General features: G+C 26.7%; 1 protein-coding gene across 2 annotated transcripts in view; it reads right to left on the bottom strand.

The window, feature by feature from the left end:
- Nucleotides 1-319: 319 nt before the first annotated feature.
- Nucleotides 320-25,527, bottom strand: part of LOC117172459 (protein Wnt-7b-like) — a 196,596-nt gene continuing 171,388 nt past the window's right edge. Inside the window, exons 3-8 of one of the 2 annotated variants that reach the window (XM_033360413.1) lie at nucleotides 20,418-20,532; nucleotides 19,536-19,607; nucleotides 17,625-17,700; nucleotides 8,558-8,737; nucleotides 5,302-5,608; nucleotides 320-2,140 (exon numbers count right to left, since the gene is read on the bottom strand). In XM_033360413.1, the coding sequence (XP_033216304.1) occupies nucleotides 1,989-2,140; nucleotides 5,302-5,608; nucleotides 8,558-8,737; nucleotides 17,625-17,700; nucleotides 19,536-19,607; nucleotides 20,418-20,532 (902 nt within the window). In that variant the 3' untranslated portion in view covers nucleotides 320-1,988. Of the gene's footprint in view, nucleotides 2,141-5,301; nucleotides 5,609-8,557; nucleotides 8,738-17,624; nucleotides 17,713-19,535; nucleotides 19,608-20,417; nucleotides 20,533-25,527 lie in introns of both variants that reach the window. The other variant, XM_033360412.1, reaches the window with a different exon arrangement.

The raw sequence follows: 25,527 nt of genomic DNA on the forward strand, positions 1-25,527 counted from the left end.
TCGGGAAATTTATAATTCGGTAATATTATAAACTGTTCGGAAATTTAATTTTTTGGCAATTTTATTATTCGGAAATTTTATTAGTCCCTAAAATTTGAAAAAAAATGTTGGCCACTCTATTTGGAATCTGCCTCAAATTCCTTCCACATGATAAAGTTGATTTCTATTCCCATACAATTTTAACTGATATTTTAACAATTTATTAATTTTTAAAAATTATTAATTAAAATATAAATATATATACTATTAAGATAGTGAGTAGAAATTTAAATATAGAATAATGATTGTAACTAATAAATCATAGACACAATAAAGATTAACTTATTTTTACCCTATTTATTGTCACAGAAGGTACAACTGGATACTTCTATAGTATTTCTTAATCATACGTATAGGTGTATAAATTAAATGCGCATGTAATAAATAATAATTTACGTAAAAAGCTTAGATAAGTTTACAAAATTGTCTTATAATCTACAACGTTTACGTTCTAGCCTTAATAAATAATCAGTAATCACATTATAATAATGTACAGTCTAGTGCCATGTTATCATAATCAAGATTTTCAATCCTTCATAAAACAAATTGTAATTTTCCACGAATCTCATATAAAAATTTTTATCAGGTTTTAAATTGATATTGTGTTGAATTAGCTTTGATTGTTTGATACAATTTATTTGAATTTTTACTTTGTTTACATTATTATTTTGGAAATGTTAATCTCAAATGTTGGGAAATTTCAGGAGGAACTGGCGGCTCTTAGAAAAACAATTAATTACCACTTTATAAAATAAGAGGACTGTTGCTCAATAAGTATACATTTTTAACACAAAAAATTTCTCTAATAACAATTACTGTTAGTCAATATTTTGCAATTTCTCCCAAGTGCACAAAGAATAATCGTGTTTCTAAGAATGAGCGATCATTTGATTCATTTAATATTTTTAATTAATTTTAAAAACAAATGTCGCTCATTTATTTAAATCCGATGAATTTAGCTTGAAAAACTTGCAAAAATCTTTGACCTACATTCGTTATTATAGAAAAATATATGTTTCATGTCTTCAATTTTTTCCGGTAATGTACAAATTTTTCTGTTAGGTAAGAGCTATATATTATTTTTATGGTCCTAATTAATTATTTTTTTGATTCCCAAGCCGGGCCTGAGAAAAAAGAAAAGTATTCCAAAACTACTCGATACACAATTAAGCTAACTAACACACTATAAATAATTTACAATTACACTCATCTTCCGATATAAGAACGGTTTCGGACATAGCTTGTAGTGGCATTGATCCTAAATCAGAGAATCTAAACGTAAGAAGGCAGGGCCACGTGAACCATTTCTTTTTGGATGCATGACGCAACCTGATGCAACTAATGTGCTGAGGGTGCGGCCCTTATGCTGTTTGTCACGTTTGACTGCGCACCGCCTCTCTCTCGGTCCCGCGACTTTCCTCATCGTTATACTGCCGAGGACATCAATTCTAGAAATATCGTAAACCGGGAGTTCTTATATCGGGAGTTTAGTGTACTCAAAGCTGCCTAATTCTCGGATGATCGCATAATTGAATTGAAAGATTAGATTATCAGATTATGAGTAATATCACACAATTGCCATCGTATTCCGTGTTGCGGTTTGTTTACTATAAAAAAGTACAAAATTTACAATAGTAACTTCCACGCTTTCTCACTTAGTATTTCAGATTTTCATTTTAAAAGATCATAAACTTCGGAAATATTTTGTTTGAAAATATATATTTCGTAATTAAAAAAGAAATCATTTTCATTGAACAAAGTCATTTCTAATCCCTTTCTCGAGCTACCTAAGAATTAGTTTTTTAATTCGCGAGATTAATGACGCTTCACTCGAATTATTTATGTGTTCGTGACTGAGGATCTTATGGGATTTGTGAGAAAATAATTGTGAATGGATGAATCTGAGAGTAAAGAGAAGATCTGAAAGTCTGATTACTGTCGCTGGAATTTTATTTGCACGTATATTCTTCGATTTTTTCCGTGCATGTGTCACAATGCACTCGGCAGCACCAATGAAATTTGCAGTTACATTGCCAGACTTTTGTAAACTGGTGCGTGTTGTATCCTCGGCCACAGCACATTAAGTCACATCCATCCGTTCCTGAAAAAAAGAAAATTATTTTTTTATTTTGAAAACTATCTATAAATGTTTGACATTTTTTATATTACTGTTTAGATATATAATCGGACGAGTGAAAATCCAAAAAGTTCAATATGTATACCGATAATGTAAAATTTCCAAAAAGAAAATATTCAAAGAAAATTCACGAAATTAGAAATTTTGACAACATATAAAAATGATCGCTTGGAAAATTCCCAAATAATAAACTTCCCAACAGTTTATTAGATTACCGAATCTGAAAATTCCCGAATAATAAAATTCGCGAGAGAAAATCACCGAATTATAAAATATCCAGAGTAGTAAATCTCGAACGTAAACAATTAAAATTAAATACTTTTATTGAAGTAAAATTATTTTCTAGTATTTAAAGTTTTTTAAATTATTGTTTAAATTTTAAATAACATAATTGTATAAAAATTAAATTTAAAATAAAAAATAGAAACAGGTGCGCCTCCAACGAAAAAAAAAATTCTCCTTAAATTGTCTCTGAACCTAATAACATTCTACAAATAAAGTTTGTAGGATTCTATTCAGCATTTATTTATTTGCAAACATACGGAAATTTACATTTTATACATTGAAAATTCAATTATTTTTTCCAAAATTTTTTTAGAATATTAATTTTTAAAAATTCAATTACTGCAAGAAATTTGCTTGAATTCATTGAAAAAAAATTCCCGTATTCAAACCGGCAGGTCAATTCCTAATTCAAAAATACGTAAATTCGTTATTTATTTCAATTTTAAATTAAACCAGTAATTTGAAAAAACGCTACACACTAAGAAAATTTTATTTAATTGAAATATTCGATCATTGTATTTTGAATGAATAAATAATATTCATTGAAGACACGTTTAATTTTTTAATTCGGAAATTGTATAATTCTGGAGTTCTCTAGTTCGGAAATTTAATAATGCGGCAACTTTTGGTCGGGAATTTTGTTATTTGGGAATTTTCAAGAAACGGCTGAAATCTCCCAAAAAATAAAATTCCCGACACTGTAAAATCCCAAATAATAAAATTCCAAGATAATATAATTTCCAAATTGGAAAATTCCCGACAGTTCATAATGTTACCAAATTTTTAAATTCCCGAATAATACAATTCCGAAAAAACTTTGAACATTAAAAATATTTGATGATCGTATTTTTATTAAATTAATGAAATTGATAAAAAATATAATTGTTTAAATTCGGGAATCTTATAAATTCTTATAAATCTTATAAATCTTATAAAATCTTATAAAATCTTATAAATTGTTCGGACATCTTATAAATTCGGCAATTTTATGTCGGGAATTTTCAAGGAAAGACTAAAAAATCCCGAAAAATTAAATTTATGGTACTTGAAAAATTCCGAATAATAAAATTTCCTAATAATAAAATTCCAGAATTGAAACATTCCTGAACAGTTTATAGTATTACCGAATTGGAAAATTCCCGACAGAAAATTACTGAATTATAAACGATCCGAACATTTCATATAATCTTACCGAATTAGAAAATTGCAGAATAATAAAATTCCCGGCAGTTCATAATGTTACCTACATAAAATTGCTGAATTATACAATATCTGAACTAAAAAATTCTCGATTTATAAAATTTCCGAAAAACTTTAAACATGAAAAATATTTTCCTTTTATAAAAATATGTTATTATTGTATTTTCAATAAAATAACAAAATTTGCAAAAAAGTTTAAATTATTTAAATTCAGCAATTTTTTAATTCGATGATATTATAAACTGTAAGAAATTTTATTATTCGGAAATTTCCTTATTCGGGAATTTTAAATTGTCGAGCATTTTATTTTGCGGGATTTTTCAGTCGTCTCTTATTGTTATTTGAAATCTAAACGTCAATTTTTAAAAATACAGTTAACATTAAAAAAATGTATTTGTCGGAATTTTCATTAATTGGGAATTTTCCAATTCATTGTTTGAAGATCCTTAAACGTTTAATGTGTATAATTTAAAATGTAATTTTGATTTTGTTATTGTTAGATAGTTCTATTTTGTAGATTTGCAGTTGGAAACTGTCAAATTTTAAAGAATTATGTGCACGAATTCCTAAAGTTGGATCATTGTCAAAATCTATTTTTAATTCTATAATCTTTATCTTCCAAAGTGAAGAAATTTGGAATCTAAATCAAAATTGCAGAGTTTTTTTCTACAATTCAAAGTCCTACTATGTTTAAGAGCTACAATTCAAAACTATTTAATTTTAAATATGTAAGAGTAAAAAATATTTAGAATGTATTTACAATTTAAAAGTCTTCAATTTTAAGGATGTATGAATAAAAGTTCTTAAACTTTGATGAGTTTTTAATTTGTTTAAATTTCGGAATTTTGTAATATCGTTAATTTCATTGCTTGAGATTATATAACTTGGCAGTTTTTTTGTCAGGAAATTGTAAAATTTAAGATTCTTATATTTTCGGCAATTTTCTATTTCTAATATTTTCTCCTTCGGGGATTTTACATGATATAATTTCGAGGATTAAGGATTTCATATGAGAAAAATGAGAAAAACTAAAGAGAGAAGTGTACGAGGATGTATAACGGTGGGGCATTTTTAGGTTAATCTAAAATTCCGGTTCCACAACACTGCTTCGCCCCTGGTTGCTGATCAATCTCTCTAGCAATGACCCCTAGCGCAGAGCTTTAGAAATTCAGGATGTGTCATAGATAACACAAAAATACGCAAGCTTTCTGAATTCATTTTAAAAAATTATTGTTTGAATATTTTATTATTAATATTATTTTATTATTGAATATTTTATTATTGAATATTTTATTATTCTTAATAAATAGGTGGTGCTTATTAAAACCCCAGTTTTTTAATTGCTTAAATTCTAAATTTTCAAGTTTCAGGGATTTATATTGTTGAATATTTTATAATTAAGAAATTTTCCGTCTGAAATTTAAAAATTCGAAAATATTATAAACTGTTCGGGCATTTTATTATTCGAGAATTTCCTATTTCAAGATTTTTATATTTTAGCTATTTTATAATTTATAGAATTTACTATTTCCAATATTTTCTTCACCAGAAATTTACGGTGTAAAATTAGTAATTACAAGGAGAAATCTCTGCTGACAAATTCGAAATTTGACGTGTTAATTTGTTACATTTTTAATTACCTTTACTGGTACGATTGCAAAATCGGCCTTGCGTCCCAAGACTACCTAGTGCCAAATCAGTATCGCAGTAATTAGGAGAAGGCTGAAGAAAAACTAGTTCACTTCTTTTGGGTATCCTCTTCTGGCTTATGCCTGGCCCGTTACTGAACTTAGTTCTTTTCAATACCAAGTGTGGCCTTCTTGGTTTTCCTACAGCCTTTTTAGAAAGCCTTCTTTCCATCTTAGCTCTTCCAAACCCATAACCCTGTGTTCTCGCATCATTTCCCAGAATGGGCGTTATTTCTGCGGCATAGGAGGGAAGATCCATCTGCAAAAGACAATATTTTAAATAATTTTTTGTTGGGCAATCTTCTTAATCGACGAAAGGTAAAGGCGGGTTTCAACTTTATCGATTTTAGGTAAAGCAGGAGTTTATTTTATTGTTTGCAGAACAAGCAGGGATCTAACTTTATCTCTTTGCGTTAATAAAAGGAGTATCTTAATCGACCGTCGATAAGGGAGAATCTGTACATTATCGATTTTCGGTCAAGTAGAATTTTTTATTATGACTACAGTTAAAACGTAGATTCTAGACTTCTAGTTCGTCCATTTCTGATGCTGATATGTAAAATATCTGTCGTTCAGTTGTCGCTAAAAAATAAGTATGTTAAGCTGACGTAACTATATTTTCGAATCGAGTAAAAACCTATTTCATAATTAAGGGCTCATTTAATGCTAATTTAATGCCCAATTGCCAAATTAAATGCTGCACTATTTTTCCAAAAAACCTGGGGTTACGCTAGCTTGACGTTAAGCCGACGGGACCCCATGTGAAATAGACGTTGAATCGAGTCCTGTCTCGTCATGTAATTAAGGGCTCATTTAATGCTCTCCAAAACGACAACAAATTATTTTCCAAAAACCACCCCTAATACTGGAAAACCGCCCTTAATATAAATTATGCACAAATTGTAAATCTGACCATACTATAATTAAAAGCTTATTTAAGGCTCATTTAATTCTCATTTAATGCTCATTTAATGCCCTATTGCCAAATTTAATGTACCACTATTTTTAAAAGAAACCGGGGGTACGCTAGCTTAACGTTAACTTGACGGAACCCCATGTGAAATAATACTGTTGAATCGAGTTCTGTCATATCATATAATTAAGGGCTTCTTTAATGCTAATTTATTGCCCCATTGCCAAATTCTATGCTCCACAATTTTTAAAAGAAACCGGGGGTTACGCTAGCTTAACGTTTAGTTTCACGGAACCCCATGTGAAATAAACGTTTAATCGAGTTCCGCTCTATCACATAACTAAGGTCTCATTAAATGCTCTCCAAAATCACCAAAAATTGTTCTCCAAAAGCTACCCCTAATACTGAAAACTACCCTTAATATACATTATGCACAAATTTTAAATCTGACCATACCATAATTAAGGGCTTAATATAAATTATGAAAAATTGTAAATTTGTCCATATCATATTTGAGGGCTCATTCAAGGCTAATTTGATGCATTTTAAACAATTTTAATGCTCTGCTTTTGAAAAAATAGGGATTATGTTGGCTGAACGCTAAGAACCTTAATTATAGTATGGTCAGATTTACAATTTGTGCATAATTTATATAAGGGTGGTTTTTCAGTATTAGGGGTAGTTTTTGGAAAACAATTTTTTGTGTTTTTGGTGAGTATTAAATGAGCCCTTAATTATGTGATATGCCAGAAATTGATTTAACGTTATTTTCACCTGAGGTTTCGCCCGCTTAAAGTTAAGCTAGTGTAGTCTCCGGTTTAAAAATAAAATAGTAGAGCATTAAATTTGGCAATAGGGCATTAAATCAGCATTAAATGAGCCCTTCATTATGTGATATGACAAGGCTCGATTCAACATTTATTTCACATAAGGGTCCGTCAGCTTAAAGTGAAGCTAGAGTAACCCCTGGGTTTTTGAAAAAATAGTGGAGCATTAAATTTCGCAATATGGCATTAAATTAGCATTACATCAGCCCTTAATTATGAAATAGATTTTAACTCGATTTGAAGATGTGGTTACGTAAGCTTAACATACCTCGAAAAAAGGCAAATCTTAGGTGTGCATATTTCTTAAGGGCATGTGACACAGCCAAATACCTATATTATCGACTTCACTTTATCAATTCTCTAAATATTTTTTTGAACCTAAGAACTTTTTTTGTAAATGAAATATCGAGATGAAACTTTGGAAAATGTATTAGAGTACATTAAAGTACGTCCAGGTGCTTCATTTGGGTAGGAACTTCACTGAAAATTATTTCCGACCAAATTAAAACTGGGGGCCGTTTTCACATCTTTTTTCTAATCCTCGTCATTGTTGGAACGTACAAACTTTTTCCATACATAAAATGATCAGCCTCAAACTTTGAGAAATTCAAAAGCCGACAGAAACCTACGATAAAGTACAAAATTTAATCATAAAAGATGAAAAAAAATTCAAATAAATCTCATCCGACCCACAACAAACTCGGTTATCAATTCCATCGGCATCAGTCGATAATGGTTTTCTTAATGTACACGAATTCGAACCCTAGCGTCCACTAGACAAGGCTCTAAAAGAAATTTGTGTACAGCTTTTATTATTAAATTCTGTACTGTAACTCTCAAAGTTTGAGGTCGATATTTTATGTATCGAAAAAGTTCGAACGTTCCAAAAATGACGAGGATTAGAAAAAAAGTGAAAAAGGCTCTTAGTTTTAATTTGGTCGAAAATAATTTTCAGTGAAGTTACAGCCCGATATTTCAGCTTGATATTTTATTTACAAAAAAAGTTCTTAGGTTGAAAAAAATATTCAGTGAACAGATAAATCGAAGTAGGTAATATAGGTATTTGGATGTGTCTCTTGCTCTTAAGTTTAATAGTTTTCATCGCTTTTCGCAGGTAAAAAGGTTTTTTCATTCTAAAGAGACCTCAAGAGCAGTAAAAACATTTCATCTTTATGAAATTCTTTGAAACATTTATTATAGTTAGGATAAAGGAATATCTGTGTTTACCGACTGCAAGTTAAGAATGCGACTTCTTAGCTTCTTTTCGGTAAAGAAGAATATCAGAATTTGTTCAATGTCGATAAATATTAAATAATACTTTCCCTATGTAGCTCGTAAGTCGAAATTTGTCCGTCGGTATGGAAGAACATTTTTACCGACATTTATAGATTTTTCTTAAAATATCTTCTATTTCTTTATGCAACGTACATTCTTAGTTTTAATATTTTTTTGCTAAAAAAATTCTTACCTGCATTGTAGGTGGCGGGGGTGGTGTGATCGCCACAACTGATCTCGCCCTAAAATATTTTTTCATGAGCGCATCACCAATTTGGCGAAAACTGGGTAAAGTTCTCCAGCAAGTTCTTACAGTACAGGAACCAGAGACGCCATGACACTTGCATTCCGTGTGTAAGAGAGACTTGACCATCTGAAAAAAGGTTTATTACTGACAAATATACTAAAAATGGTTAGAACAGTTTATGTAACAATTGTTTAAGGCTTCGATATTTTGTAATATTGAAGTTATGTAACAGTTGCATGTATAATATTTATCCAGTTGTTATGTTACGTTTATGTTACTTTTATGAAACATATGTATGTGTATTCACCTTCTTCACAAAATTTCCCTTTTTTCTTTTTTCAAGAAACTTTTCCTTTTTATCGTTTCTTCGCTCAAATTCAAATGGAATCAGTATGGCCCATTAAAAAAATCCAACTACTTTTGTTTAAAAGTTAATTTTCGTTGGTTAAAGCTTCTTCTTTTTTGCTTCAATTAATTTTAATCTTTTTTTTGGAGAAATCAACTATTTTGTTCAAAAGTCATCTCTTTTGTTCTAAAATTCAACTGTTTTGTTGAAAATTCATCTTTTTGGATAGAAAATCCGTGTTTTTAATTGAAAATTCATCTTGTGGGAGAAAATTAACCTTTTTAGTAACAAATTCATCTTTTATGGTGAAAATTGAATTTTTTTAAATTGAAACTTCTACTATTATATTTATCGTCCAAAACTAATCTGATTTAGTTAAAAATTCTACTATCTGGTTCCAAATTTAATTATATTATCGAAAATTTACCTTCTTTTGTAGAAATATAATATTTTTGGTTAAAAATTCATCATTCTTGGTTGAAAATGCCACTGTTTTTGATTGAAGTTTAAAATATTTTTTATTTGAAAATTCGATAATTATTTGGGTGAAAATTGAACTACTTGTTGAAAATTCAACTATTTCGTTGAAAATTGAATTATTTTGTTATCAATACAACTATTTTGATAAAAATTCATTTTTCTTGTTCAAAAATATAATTCTTTTACTGGACTTTCATCTTTTTGTTTAAAAATTAAACTCTTCGATTGAAAATGTATCTATTTTTGGTTAATATTAAATCTCTTTTGCTTGGATATGCGAATTTTTTGTTTGAAAGCTCAACTATTTGGTAAAAAATTCAGCTCTTTTTCTTAATATTCATTTATTTGAAATTTTACAATTTTATTTTTGGATACAAATTATTAATATTTGTTTGAAAATTCAACAATATTGTCAAAACTCATATTCTTTTTTGTTTCAAGTGGTTCGTTGAAAATTCATCTTGTTTCAAAATTAAATTGTTTGTTTTTTTATGAAAATTCAACTATTTTGGTAGAAAATTTAACTTTTATGCAGAAATTCTACTATTTTCTTGAAAGTTTAATAGTGTTTTAGAAAAATAGTTTTTTTCCGGATTAAAAATTCATCTACATATTTTGGCCGAAAATTCATCTATTTTGTTTAAAATTCGACTTTTTGGAATAAAAGTTCAAATTTTTCATTGAAAACAAACATTTTTATAGAAAATTCATATTTTTGGCTGAAAACTTAACAATTTTGTAGAAAATTCGTCTTTGCAGTCTGAAAGTTAAACAGTCGGATAGAAAGTTCAAGTATATTTAAGTGGAAATTAAATTTTTTCTTGAAAACAAATATTTTCGTTAATTAAATAAATTGTTTTGTAGAAAATTCGTTTGTTGTTTTTGTTTTTAATAATGAACTATTTTGTTAAAAATCCGTCTTTTAGGTAGAAAGTTCTACTATTTTGGTAGGAAATTAACTTCCTTAGTTGAAATATCAGCTATTACATTTTTTGTTGAGAAATCAATATTACAGTCGAAAATTATCTTCACTAATGAAAATTTAAATATTTTGTTGACAATTCATTATTGTTTCATTAAAAACTTATTTTTGTAATCTGAAAATTTAACTTATCGATTTCCGTTTCTAAATTGATATTTTCTTAGTTAAAAACTCAACTATTTGTTTGAAAATGTATTTATTTTTTTGTAGAATTGTCTTTTTTAGTATAAAATGATATTTGTTTGGAAATTCGTCTTTATTGTTGAAAATTCAACTCTTTGTTTAAAAATTCTTCTATTTTGTGAGAAATGCAATATATTTGGACTTTGAAATCTTAAAAATTTAGAGCGTTTTAAATTAAATTAATTACATACATTAATTTTATTTCCGAAAAAATATATTTCTTTGTTCTTTCCTATCTGATTTATTAAACTTATAATTATATATACAAGTTGTATAATTTTCACGCAAAATTAAATATGCTTTTAAAGCAAGGAATCCCTTTTTTTGAATGACCTAAAACTGTTTTAATATTTGATGAATTATTTTTGAAACTAAACTCGACAAATGTTAACTTTCGACAGAAATTTGCACTCTGCATTTTTGAATTGCATAAATAATACAAATGTCTCTACGAAATGTCCTGAACCTGAATTGTAATTTTCACATGGTTTGCAACTTACTCCTTTGTGTTTTACTATCGAAAACGTGAAAGAAAACAAAGCAGCATTCGCATATTACCTGCCAAGGTTGGACAGATTGGAGACATTGTCTCCCCTCGGTGATTGGCTCGCGTTTATTGGTCGATAAATCAGTATCGATAGCGTCTGAGAAGTGTCCAAGTAAGATATACCTCGGGAGGTGCATAGCTCATTATTAATTTTACCATCTCGTTAACCGACTCTCACGCGAGTGAGTGTGTATGTACTATTTTCTCTGAGTGAGTGCTCAAGAACCTGAATTTCTTTCTTATAATTTCCAATTATACTCATTCCCATGGGTTTCTTTGCATATTTTCAAATATTTTTTTTTCCTATTTCTTCCCTAAAAAAAAGGTGTCAAAAAATATCGAAAGATTTTTGTCGTTTTTGCTCAATGCCGATTGGGTAATTTAAAAAAATCAGAGGAAAGAATGTTGCCACATTTACCACATAATTAAGAATTTCAGTTTCAGTTAACGGACTTGGGTGCATAGTAAAACTGAAGAAAATGTAAGATTTTGTGAAGAATTCCTGAAAATAAAACCAAGAATCTAACGACCAAATTTGAAAAATCACTGTAATATGTTCTTATCGCAATCTGAAGAACAGAAAAAAACTTTTTTCTCTTAAAAAGAGAAGAAAAAAAAATTTTCCTTCCTTCTGGACAAAAATAAAAAAGAGGAAAAAAATGGGAAAGCAACCCATCTAATCCCCTTCCTTTCCTTTTTTTATTTCTTTCGTCTTTTTTTATAACATTATCAAATCACAATAAAAAAACATTTGTAAAAAATAATAAAAATCGTTTCAAAACTCACAGCACACTTATCCAGGCAAAAAAAATAAATAAAAATAAAATAAAATTTTGAGCGGGCAGGAACAGCAACGCAACCACGATGCTCTCTCCTGGAAACCTAAGAATCAATGAAGCCGAAACGTTGTTGATTATTATTTACAAATGTTGTTTTATTGTAATTTGATAATGTTATTTAAAGAACAAAGACAAAGGAAGGAGATTAGGTTGGTTGCCTTCTCATTTTTCTTTCCTCTTATTTATTTTTGTCCGGAAGGAAGGGACATTTTTTTTATTTTTTAGGAGAAAAAAGGTTTTGTCTTTTTCAGATTGCAATAAGAAAATTTATGGTGGTCGTCCAAATTTGATCATAAATTCTCGGTTTTATTTTTAGGAATTATTTACATTGACTTGATAATTGAACGTTTAATAGGATTTTAAATTTGTTTTTAATATTTTTTCAATTTCTTAAATTTTAATGTAAGATTTACTATAATTATAAATTTTATTATTTAACCAAAGCCAGAAATATTTAGCAGAATTAAAATATGTATTTGACATGAGCAAAAGTAACTTTATTATCATATATTAATCAAAAGTTGCATGTTTGCAACAAGTGATAAATTACCATTTCTTAATATGTGCATTGTATTATTTAAATTTAAATAATTATTGTTCAAAACTAAAATTTAATCAAAAAGACAAATTTGGAACTTCATCTTTAACCAAAAAGATACATTTTTATTTCAATAGCTGAATTTCCAACCGTGAAGATTCATTTTCTACCAAAAGGAGACCAATTTCATAAAAAGAGATGAGTTTTCAACAAAATAATTACATTTACAACAGAACATTAAATGTCTATAAAAAAGACAAATTTTCAACTAAAACTGAAAAATTTTCAAACTAAAAATGGAATTATTATATGTTCAGTTAAAAAAATTAATTTCTAACCATAAAAACAGCTGAATTTTCCACTAACGAAGATAAATTTTCAACCAAGCTTGGATGATTTAAATTTTCATTTAAAACATTTAATTTTCAATAAGAAAAAGAAAATAATTTTCAACAAAATAGTTAAATCTTCAAAAAAAAATTTTTTTTAACGTAAATGATGAATCATCAACCAAAAAAATTGATTTTCGACCAAAATGATTTTTCAGTCAATGAAGAAAAAAATTTATTTCAAAATTTTGAGTTCTTATGCCTAAAAGATCAATTTTTTACAAGAGTGTTGAGTTTTCAACCCGAAAATAAAAATTCAATTAAAATTGAATGTTGAACTTTCAAACCAAAAATATAAATTTTCTATTAAATAATTGAAATTTTCAACACTGAAAAAATTCATTGTAAACAAATAAATGAATTTTTCAACAAAACATGTACATTTTCAAACGAAAATGGAATAGTTATATTGTCAGGTAAAAAAATTGTTAACAAAAAAAAAACAACAATGGGTTTTCAACAAAATAGTTCAATTTTCAATCAAAGAAATGTATTTTGAAATAAAAAAATGATTTTTTCACGAAGACGATTAATAGTTTAGCACAAAACACGAATTTAAAATAAAAGAATTGAATTTTCAACTAAAGAAGACAAATTTTCGAGAAAAAATGGAATATTTTAGTTTTTAGCTGAAAAATGATTATTTAGTGGAAAAAATCATTTTTATTTAAAGGAATTAATTTCAAACCAAGAAGATTATTTTGTAAATGAGTTTTCGGACTAATAGTTAAATTTGTAACCAAAGAAATTAATTTTCAACCAAAAAGGTGAATTAGTCACCAAGAAAATTATTATTCCAACACAAGAGACACAGTTTTAACAAAATTAAAAAAAAAGTAAAAAAATTTCAACACAAAAACTGAATTTTTAACAATATTGTTCAGATTTTAAGCATATTAATTAATTTATAACTGAAATGATGAATTCCTTTTCGTTCCATCTGAAATATTGTTCTTTTTTCAAAATGTTATCTAACTTAAAATTATTTTATTTGGAACTTCTCCAATTAAAAAGGTTTTATTATATTTGTTTTCAAATTGCAACTGCTTTAAATTCGACAGTATTCATTATTGTTTCCAACATTTTGAATACTCCTTTCTATTGAAATTTTGCAATTTTCCAAATTTTAGTTTGAAATTTTTCAATTTTGAGAGCTTTTAATGAACATTAAACTGCGAAGAATCTACTGATTAAACTCTTAATATTTAAACATTGTTTTTAGAATAGAGTTTGAAATCATTTATATTCATAATGTTAGGAAATGAAAATCTGCTAGTTTTAAATATTGCAAAATCTTATTTGGCATTTCTAAAATGCAGATAAGGTAAAATAAGTGATCCCTAATAAAAACAGGTTATATGCCCAGCTGGATTTCTTACATTATAATTTGATTTAATGTTGGAACAATTTTTACGTTGAATTACCATTGAATAGAACATCTTACGATTGCATAAGATGTTGATTTCATTATTGGTAATGTCTAGTTCTTAATCCTGAATTCTTGACGTTTGTCGAACAATTTATCATAGAGCAATGCCATTTATTAGAGAGGGAACTTTCCATTTAGAGAAATAACGCGAACGTGGCATGCCGCATTAACTCTAATTTACATTACAATTCGAGTAAATCAGCAAACTCAAGTACCTTCAATCGATGCAAAAAAAATAGTATAAATTGTACATGGTTCTGACGTAATACGTTATCAGAATATTGAAACTACGAGGAAAGAGAAATTGCACGACGCACGCATTATTCAATTAAATTGATTTATGATCATCTGCGTGAGAATACGTAGGATCGCGTTCGATGCTCTCGTGTTTTGATCATTGAGTTAGATTTTTTATATCTCGTTATTGAATGATTGATCAAAAGTGTCTGAACATCGTCTATTATTTTTAATAATAAATAATTACTATAAATTAAAATTTTAATTCATGATGAGGAACTACTTAAGTCATTCGAAGGGATTATACCTTACATTAATCTTGAATCTTATTTTAATCAAAATAGAAAATGGCTTCAGTAAAATTGATGGTTCGGATTCTGTAACGAATTTTTTTTCCATTGTGGATGCAACTCCTAAAAATCCGTTAAAATTCTTATCATTTTTTTATGAAATTTACATTATTGTCTAAACTAAAATTACGCATGGAGAGTCGAGCTAATGTATTGCTTTGTATTTAAAAATTTATTTTAAAAAATGTTAACAATGTTAAAAATGAGAATTTTCAGGAAAATAGTTAAATTTTCAACTAAAAATATTATTTTTCTACAAAAAATGAAACATTTACACTTTCAATTACAAAACTTAATAAAAAGAACCAGTTTTAAAAAGACACAGATAAATCGTCAACCATACAGATAAAATAAAATTAAGTTTTCACAAATTAGTTCATCTATCAAACAGGTATTTGAAATTTCAAAGAATAATAATGAATTTTCAACTAAGAAGATAAATTTTTATACCAAAAGTTGAATTTTTTAACATGATACATTAATTTTAAACAAAAAAGTGAATTTTCAACCAATTAGTTGCATTTTTTACTAAATTATTTGAATGTTCAACAACAAAAAACTGAAGGTTTCAACAAAATAGTTTGTTTTTCAAGCAAGGAGATAAATTGTTAACTAAAATGATGCATCTTCAACCAAAAAATAAATTTTTAACAAAGTAGTTTAAATTTCCAATAAGTACTTAAATCATCCAAAAAAATTTGTTTCAATGAAGAAGATTATTTTGTTTACAAAAAAGAACATTTTTAAATAAAATACATTAGTTTCAGTTAAGTAATTGATTGTCAACTGAAAAAAAATTATTGCGATCAAAAATGGAATAGTTAAATAATTAGTTAAATAAAATAATGTTCAAAAAAATAGAATTTGCAAACAAAAAGGTGAGTTGTGAAATAAAAAACGTAAATTTATAATAAAAATGCAGTAGTTAAATATTGGGTTAACAAATTGTAAGCAACAAAAAACTTTTAGAAGGAAAGTTCTTCAGAAATGTGTTGGCATTGAATTTAAATTACAACCTAAACATACACAAAAAGCAAATATGTTTATTATAAGAAAATTTTATTATTTTATTATTATTCCAACTTTTTTCGGACTGTTTTCTTATAAATATCTACTTACCAAACTCTACAAAATTGTTAAAACTTAGCATATATTTTTATTGCAAATAATTATAGCTAAAAAATAAAAAATCTGTATATAGGCTTACAAATAGATTATCAGACTTATTAAAATTATCAGTTTGCTTGATTCGAATGATTTAAAAATAGACTTTTTTTGAGAAAAAGGAAGCAAATATTCTATTTACTAACTTAAACTATTGATAACAAACCCAACTTTCACGGTTTAAGAATTTTCTGGAGTATTTTATGTTTTTAAAATCAATTTTATAAATATTATGAGGCAAAGATTTTTTTTCACCAACAATCGATTAAAATGATCTACTTCTTAATTAAATTATTTACAACAAATCTGAATATCAGGCGCAAACAGTAATATGCAGTTTAGTTAGTCTAGTATACTATTTTAGTACATTTAATATGGAAGCAAAGTTTTTCCATGATAAAAGGATAAAATTGTTTTATTTGTTAACTCAAATTATTTATGACAAAGAAACACGTTGAGTATTTTCTGTAGGTTAGTATATTTGTTTATAAAATTTGTTGTTAAGAATCAAATTGTACAATATTCCATTTATTTACTTTCTTTGTATGCTCAGGCATAACTTGCATAACTTTTTTTAAGACAATAATGTTCATATATTACTTACCCAGTAATTCGTATAACATTACAGAGAATATTTTCTTTAAATTTCATCCAAAAATTCCAAGAATTGGCTGAATTATGCAAACCTTTTTGTTCAGAAGGAAAAAGTGCAATAAAATTTAATAAAAGAATATCTTATAGAATCTGGCCCCTCAATTAAATACAATAACAAAAATGAAATTTAATTATAAAAATGTATTAAATATGGAATATCCCTGGTTATTGAATTTCGATTAAACCTAATTAATAATTATAATTACTGCAAATGATAATGTATCTTATAATTACTTGCGGAAGTATTAAATTAGTCTCGTCTTCATTTCGCACAGTTACTAGAAATCATTGATGGGTTGAAACGAAATTATTATTCAACTGAGGCTAATCGAGAATTAGTGCCATGATTTAGGCACTGTCGTTTGAGTAATATGCAATAAATTAATTTTACGAGCGATAATATCGCGGGAAATTATATTTACGATTGCTTCCAGGAGAATTCTGACTACAAATGCAATTGGTAATTACAGAAAGATACTTATTAAAGATATTTACAATGCGCCATTGACACTCTCAAAAATCAGAAAAATTTTTTTATAGGAAATCTCTCTACAGTGGATAATCATTACTTAAAAATATTAATATATGTAAAATAAATTCAAAATAATTAGTAGTTAAAACAATACACGTGTTGATAAATTAAAATTAATATTTTCTCTTTTATTTGCGCTCTTAATTAATAAGTATCGACTGTAGGCTGCATTGTCTACTGTAGAGAGGTTCCCCTACACGTATAGTGCAATTCGGATTTCTAGTATAATTGACATTATTTTGGAGATAATATAGAATAAACTTGAATTTTATATTTTAATTTGATTGTAAAGCAAAATTTTCGAGTGATGAAGTTTTTTAAAACAAGTATAATTTTTACTCACCTTTCTACCAGCTTTATTATTATGTAGATTCATTAAGCTTCTAGCGTCTCCTTCAACTTCTCGCGCGTCCAGAAACCTGCGCGCGAACCTAGTATTAAATTATCAATATTAAAACTTTTATTATTATATTATTTTCTCCCAGTTTTTAATTTTTATGATAATTGTTTACTAATGTGGACAAACAAAAATGATCTTATTTTTCTTTCTTGAAGTAACATATACTCATTTTGTGTCATTTAAGAAAAACCATTTTTCCAATTTGTTGTGATTTAAAAAATGTTTATAATTCAATCAATTCGTTATCAACCCGTAAATTAGCTAAACCCCACCCTTAAATATACTATAACGTAATTTTCAAGTATCTTCTAGATATTATGAAATTTAAATAAAAATTTTAAGCGTAAATTATATTACTATTTTTACTATACAATTATGGAAAATAATGCTCTTAAAATAAAACTTTTACGCATTTTACCCTAATAGTTTGTAACCAAATATTTTTTCTTTCTTCAAAGTTTTTGTCTGAATTTTGTGTAATTGAAATAAAATTTTTAAGCGTAAATTATATTATGATTTTTACTATACAATTATGGAAAATAATTCCCTTGAAATAAAAATTGGTGTTTTTTTGAAATGTTTTATTTCAATATATGCATATGGTATACAAGCCTTTAATTAAAAATGATACATTAAAATATTTCAAAAAAATTTTTATTTGGACCGCCCTATTTTTTACGAATTTTGAAGTAAAGGGTTCGAAATCTTTTGGAAAATCTTTGTTCTTGTCCAAAAGTAAAAATCATTCAAGGTAGAACCAAAAAGTTTCATAGTTTTCTCCACAAAAAAGAAAGAAATAAAAAATCCCAAAAATTAAAAATAATTTAACCCCGAAAATATTTGCAAATCATATTTTCAAGGTTATTTTTCGAAAATGGTTATCAAATTAACAAAAATTGCAATTATTAAAAGACTTTTCGAGATGAAAAAGGGGCAGAGTATGACCGAACTTCCTCCTTCCCTTTTCAAGCTTGAAAAATGCTTATTCTAAATTAAAAAAAAAAATGATAATCAATTAATGAAGCAAAATTTTTTAAAAATATTATCATTTTAATGTTAATTATAAAAGTGTTTAATGTTTAATATTTTGATACATCCAATTAATCAACTGTTCAATATTAAAGTTAATGAAAAACTAGTCCCGAAAAACTATTGTCCCTTGGGAAAAACTGAAATGCTGAAAAAAATCAGTTATTCCAAAATTTGTTCTTATTTTTATTATATTTTGTGATAAAAATACAAATGTTTTTTTATCTTCTCCGACTGGTATTTCACTATTTAAGTAGAAAACAGTTTTCGCAGACGGTTTTAAATTAATTAATCTAAAATTTGGAAAAGTAAATAATTACGATTTTGTAAATCAAACTGTTTTTTAAGTAAATTATTTTTAAATTATTATTATACATACAAAACATTTATTAATTGTTCTAGATAGATGGCAGAATGAAATTCAAATTTAAAACAAATGTTAAATAAAAATCATAGAATATGTATGTTCAATTATTTACACACATATATTTTTTTAAAGTTTATATTCACATTTCCATTTTTATTCAGAATCTTCAAATTTTCACGACTTTTTGCAAAATTTCACAAAAACTGTTTAATTTCAAATCAACTCCAAAGAGAATGAAAAATTAGAAATTAGTTTAAAATATAAAATTTCTCAATTTTAAAGCTTCTGCCCTCATCTTAAGCACGGCTAATTTAAAATATTGCAAATTTGAAATTTGGCCATTATTGATCAAGTTTAAAAATTGCATATAAACTCTAGTTTCAAATGGTTTTATATTTAAAAATATTATTGACGTGTAATGAGTTAAAATAAGCTATTAATTAAAAAATGTATCTCACCTCATTCCGTATCCAACATCAGCACTGCAGCCTCCCCATTGCCAATCAAGAGCAGGCGATTCTTTTCTTGTCCTTAATTGAATAAATGTGTATTATAATTAATGATTGATGAATTTTAATTTTTATGAAATTATTTACTTTTTTGAAAGTAAGATTTATTTTGAAAATTTCTTTCTATAATCTTTGTTCCAAAAATTAGGCAGCATGCATTATTAACTTTTTTCGAGCTTTCTTCAAAAATTTCATCGTTTCCGAAAATCTCTCTGCTTTTTCACAAATATTTTAAAAAACATTATAGAAATCGTTTTTTCTGGAATTCTTGACAAAATTGGAAAAACCAAGGACATAAATGTTTTTTGCATAATAAGAATTAAAAATTTTTAAATTGCACAACATTTTCCTAAAAATGCCATGTTAGATATAATATTCTTTTGGAAAACTTAAAACTACCTTTTTTCATTGGCGTTTCATTAGTTATATTTGTATTTATTTTGAATAATGAGTGAAGACATTATAAATGAAAACCATTTTTTCAAAAGCGTAAAAATGAACAAGTAGAAACATTGAAAAATGAATTACAGTTTTAAAAATGGTTCTAAGACCTGAACAAAATGTTTCCTAATTAATTTTGTAACCATTTGTACCACAGATAGTCGACTGTAACGTTAATTCGATTTAAATATTAATTAAAAACCTATTATTATATTTTACAGATTTCTTAATAATGATTTTAAATAATTTACGGATTCAGATTACAAAAAAAAAAGATTAATAATATCGAATTAAGATTTATTTTCCATTATAAATTCTTTAAAATAATGTTCCAAGTTCTCGTTTTTCTACTTTCAAATCACGTATGAGGAGATAAGGTTGCAAAATTACCTAAGAGTAGGTTCACAACCACAAGCGGTAATGTTTCCGCGACTACAAGCTGCTGTTACTGCGTAGGTCACTCCAGCTGAGCTTATCGCATAAGTAAAAGCTGCCTCCCTGCTTCCTGCAACCAAAAAAACCAAAAATTATTTTTAAATGGGGAAAAATTACTATTTTCCTAGATTTTGAATATAAATCTCTAGAGCTCTGGAAATTTAATTACTTTTTCTCAAAGTGTTTCTTCAGAATTACATAGTTCCGACTCCCCCTTCCAAAAGATTTACAACTTCCTAGGAAATAAAAAAAATATTTTAGAAAACGTTGAATTTTAAACAAAATAAATGAGTTTTTAACTAAAAAAGATCAATTTATAATCAAAGAGTTAAATCTTTAAAAGGAAAACATACATAATTTTTCGTTGAAAATTATTTTGAACCAAAAATAATAAAACGAGCTTTCAACAAAATAGTTTAATTTTCGACTAAAGATATGAATGTTCAACTTCAATGACAAATCTTAACATGAAAACTTAAACTTTGTATTGAAAAAATGAATTTTTAACAAGATAAAAGTTTATTATTTTAAGTGAAAATGATAGATTTTCAACTAAAAAATATAATTTTTCAACAGAAAGGGTAATATTTGTTATTTCAATCAAAAATTTTGAAATTTTAAATCTAAAACAGTTCAGTTGAACGAAGCAAAATACATTTTTAACCAAATAGTTCAATTTTTCTCAAGGAAGGACAAATTTTCAACCAATAATGGAATATTTCAATTTTTAGTCAATAGATTTACTGTTTCCAAACAAAAATTAATTTTTAACAAAGAAGTTGAACTTTCAACCAAAAATGGAATAGTAGTTTAATTTTTGGGAAAAATATTAATTTTCAACCCAAAAACATTACTTTTTAACCAAAAATGGATTAGTCAAATTTTCAGTTAAAAGATCATTTTTAACTAGAAAATCGTACTTTCAGCAAAGTTAAATTTTTAACTGTAAAGATGAATTTTTCACATTCATAGTAAATTTTCAACTATAATAGTTACATTTTCCGTTAAAAAAATTAATTTTTAACAAAATAATTAAATTTTCAACTATGCAGATTAATTTTTAAATAAAATAATGAATAATCAACCAAACCAATGATTTTTTATACAAGACGGATACATTTTCTTGCAAGAGTGAAATATTTCATTTTTTAATTTAAAAAATTACTCTCCACCAAGAAAAATGAATATTTAATACAAAGAATTAAATTTAAAGAAAAGAATCTTAACCAAAAATGTGATAGTTGATGTTTCAACCAAAAATATAATACCTTTAAATAAAAAAAAAATGGTTCAAGAAACAACAAAAATACAAAATTTAACAAAATAGTTGAATTGTCAACCAGAAAAGATTTATTTTTAACCAAAAATAGAATTCTTAAATTGTCAGTTACAAAATTAGTGTTTAACAAAAAAAAAAGAATCTTAAAAATAATAATTAAATTTCCAATCACAGACAAATTTTCAACTAAAATTTTAAGTCGAATAAAAACTATTAATTTTTAGTCTGCGTCTAGTCGTCCCGAAAAATTAGAATAGTTAGAGAAGTCCTGAAATTTCGAATATATTTCGAAATACGAAAAAAAAAATTGACTAACGAATTTCGGGACTATTTAATTTTTGTAGCAGTTTGTATTGAAAAAAAATTCAACAACAACAAAGATTTAAAAACAAATTTTCAGCTAAAAAAATCATTTCTCATGCAAATGAACGAATTTTCAACAAAATAGTTAAATTTGTAACCAAATAGATTAATTTTCATATAAAATGATGAATCATAAATCGAAAAAATTAATTTTCTACCAAAAAAGATGAATTTACAACTAACCAAGATACATTGTTAATCCAAAATGCATTAGTTAACTTTGCAATCATAAAACTAATTTTCAGCCTATAAATATTTACATATTAATATTATTACTTATTGTATAAATCTCTATAGCTATCTATTTTTTTTTCGTTTTTAAACAGCGTTTTTCAGATTTACGTAGTCCAATTCGTCGAAACTGGATGATTTTTCGATAAAAAATGAACTAACTTTCTCAGATAAACTGGCATTTACTGTGAACGTAAAGTGTCCAACTTTGTGTTTCAAATTATAATTTGTAATTTGTTTTTCTTCAAGCCTGACTTAAAAATTAAATTTAATTGCACATCATTCTTATCGATATTATCGCGTAGGCAGTCGATTTTTACTCGTGCTCGATCGACCCTGTCCTTTCGGTTTGTGTCCTCTGACGTCCGATTTTAACGAAGACGATATGTTGCGAGAAGTGCGAATCGAAACGGTTGTGTAGGTGTTTTAATAAAGGAAGAAGGGGGAGTAAAGGATCGAATCTGATATGAGAAGAACTTGTGAAATGTACTTTTAAAAATACATGTCAAAATCCGAAAATGGGATTATTCTATATTTTCAAATATATTTTTTGCCTGATTAAATTTAAAACAACAATAAAAATTAAATACAATTACTTAAGGATAGTTTTTTCAAGTCATTTTCAATATCTTTTTAGTGTTTAAAAAGCATAATTTCTAATTGTTTTTCGGGAATTTGAGACATTCTGATTGGGCCGTCGTCGGAAATAAACATCAGTCTGATTAATATCTCTAATAATAATCAATATAATTAGAATTTCTGTAAAAGCTTCATAATGATGCAAAATTTCAAAATTAATTATTCATGCGACCCTGACTGTTCACGTTTCGATCCCCTGAATTCAGTCCAAATTAATTTTAAGGCAACTGCAGACTCAAGACTGAAAGCGAGAATTTGGTGTAAACTAATAATTGTTCAAACTTTAAACGAAGTTTGGAATTATTTAATTTTTAAAGCTTCAAGTTTGAATAAAATTCGAATTTAATTACTTGTGGAAATTCTTTAAAAATACATTTGAATATGTTTTTAAAAATTTTTAACAGTAAACCTTTGAAGTTTTTTTTGCGGGTAGATAAGGCATTCTGATTGGGTCAATGTCAAAAGTAAACATTAACCTGATTAGCGAACTTGAATTAGTGCCGGCGGAATTTAAACTCAAATTAAGCAGAGTAAAGTTTTTAGAAGGAAATTATAGAAATAGTTGACACAAACGAAATGTGGACTATAGCTTAATAAAAAGATGAATTGCAAAGTTTGAAAACATTATTAATAAGAAAAAGAACGATTTGATAGGAAGGAAGTTTTGTCCAACAGTAGGTAGAGGGCTTTAAACAGAATTTGACAAATATATTTTTCTTAATCAATATAGAGATTTTCCATTTAGTTGAAAATTTAATTATTTGGTTGAAAATTGAACTATTTAGTGAAATTTTCATTTTTGGTCGAAATTTATACTACTTCGTTAAAAATTCATTTCATTAGTTAAAGTTTTATTTCTTTTCTTGAAAATAGTTTCTTTTAGTACAAAATAAATTTTTTGAACTGCGAATTTATTTTATTTTTGGTTAAACAATGATCGCTTTCAGTTAAAAATGAAAATTTTTGTCGAAAATTCATATTTTTGGGTTGTTAATTCAACTCTGCTGTAGAAAATTCATTGTTTTGACTTCAAACTTAAATGTTTTATTTAAAAGTTGTCTTTATCGGTTGAAAAATCTATGATTTTAATAGAAAATTAAACTGATTAATTGTAAAGTAACTTTTGTCCAAAATTGAACTATATTTTTGAAAACTGGTTTTTTCTTGGTTGGAAATTAATTTTTTTAACTGAAAATTCAACTGTTTCATTTCTTCTTTATGTTTCATTTTTTTTAAAGATTCAACTATTTGACTGAAAATTCAAGTATCTTCTTTAAAATTTAATTTAAAAAAACAAACTTTTTGTTGAAATATCAACTATTACATTTTTTGTAGAGCATTCATCTCTTTTAATTGAAAATTTAGCTATTTGATTGAGAATGAACTCCTGAGTTGAAAGCTTATTTTTGTTGTTAAAGATTTATCTTTTTAGTTAAAAATTAATCTATTTTAAATGGAAATTGAACTATTATATTGAGAATTCCCTTTTTATTGGTTGAACATTAACTTTTTTAAACTGAAAATTGTATTGTTCCATTTTTATATGTAAATTCAAATAATTGATTGAAAATTTAGCTTTTTAGTTCAGAATTCATCTTTTTGGTAAAAACTTCAACTGTTTTCTTCTTTTTATAGAAAACTTGTCTTTTTAGCTTGATAAATCAACAATGTGGTTGATTTATTTTCTGCCTTGACTGCAAAATCTTTTTTGTTATAAGAATTAAATATTTTATAAAAATGTCGTTTTTTTCGAATTCGTCAGGAAAAAGTCAGGTGATTTTGAAATTGGGATTCTGTACCAACCTTGATTATTTTATCTATTGCCAATCAACTTTAATCTCAATAATTATTTTAAAAAGTCAATCCAGTATCTGACGTCATCTCATCAATCAACATTTCCAAGTTGAAAGTTGCAAGCTCTTTTAATCGCCAAGATCTCTTGAAGAGGCGCTTAATTGCAAGACATCTGTAAGGGATCTCGAAAAAATTTAATTTGACTCTTTATTTGATTTATTTAATTTGTTTTGTTTATTTTTTTAGTTCTCAGAGACAAGAACGTCGCGTGCTTATCATCGCTGAATAGCGCAAGTAAGATGAAAATCTTGACTATCAGTTCCTGGATTTATGAGAGGCTTGATGAAGATGGACATCCATGCCAAAAGATTATACGGCACGCGACAACACGTCCCACGAAATAAAAAAGGAAAATATTATGGAATCAGCAGAAAATAAGTTAGGAAAAAAATAAGCCGTACTTTACGAACAACTTTTGGGTGACCATAATGGTAAACGTATATTTAATGCCATTTGATTCAATTTTATTTCAATCTGAGGCCGCGTGATCAGGGGAAAGTTATGGAATTTTGTGGGCCACGGAAAGTCAGGAATTAAAATAAAATTTAAAAAAAAAAACGGCAAAAATCAGGGAATTTTCATTAGAAGCACTTTAAGTTACGAGGGTAGTTCAATAAGTCCTTAGAATGACCAACAGATGGCGCGCGAATCGCTCCAAATCATCTGTTTTCAGTCAGCGCCACTCCCGACTAGATATAT

Source organism: Belonocnema kinseyi, chromosome 5 (genome assembly GCF_010883055.1).
Source record: "Belonocnema kinseyi isolate 2016_QV_RU_SX_M_011 chromosome 5, B_treatae_v1, whole genome shotgun sequence".
Lineage (NCBI taxonomy): Eukaryota > Metazoa > Arthropoda > Insecta > Hymenoptera > Cynipidae > Belonocnema > Belonocnema kinseyi.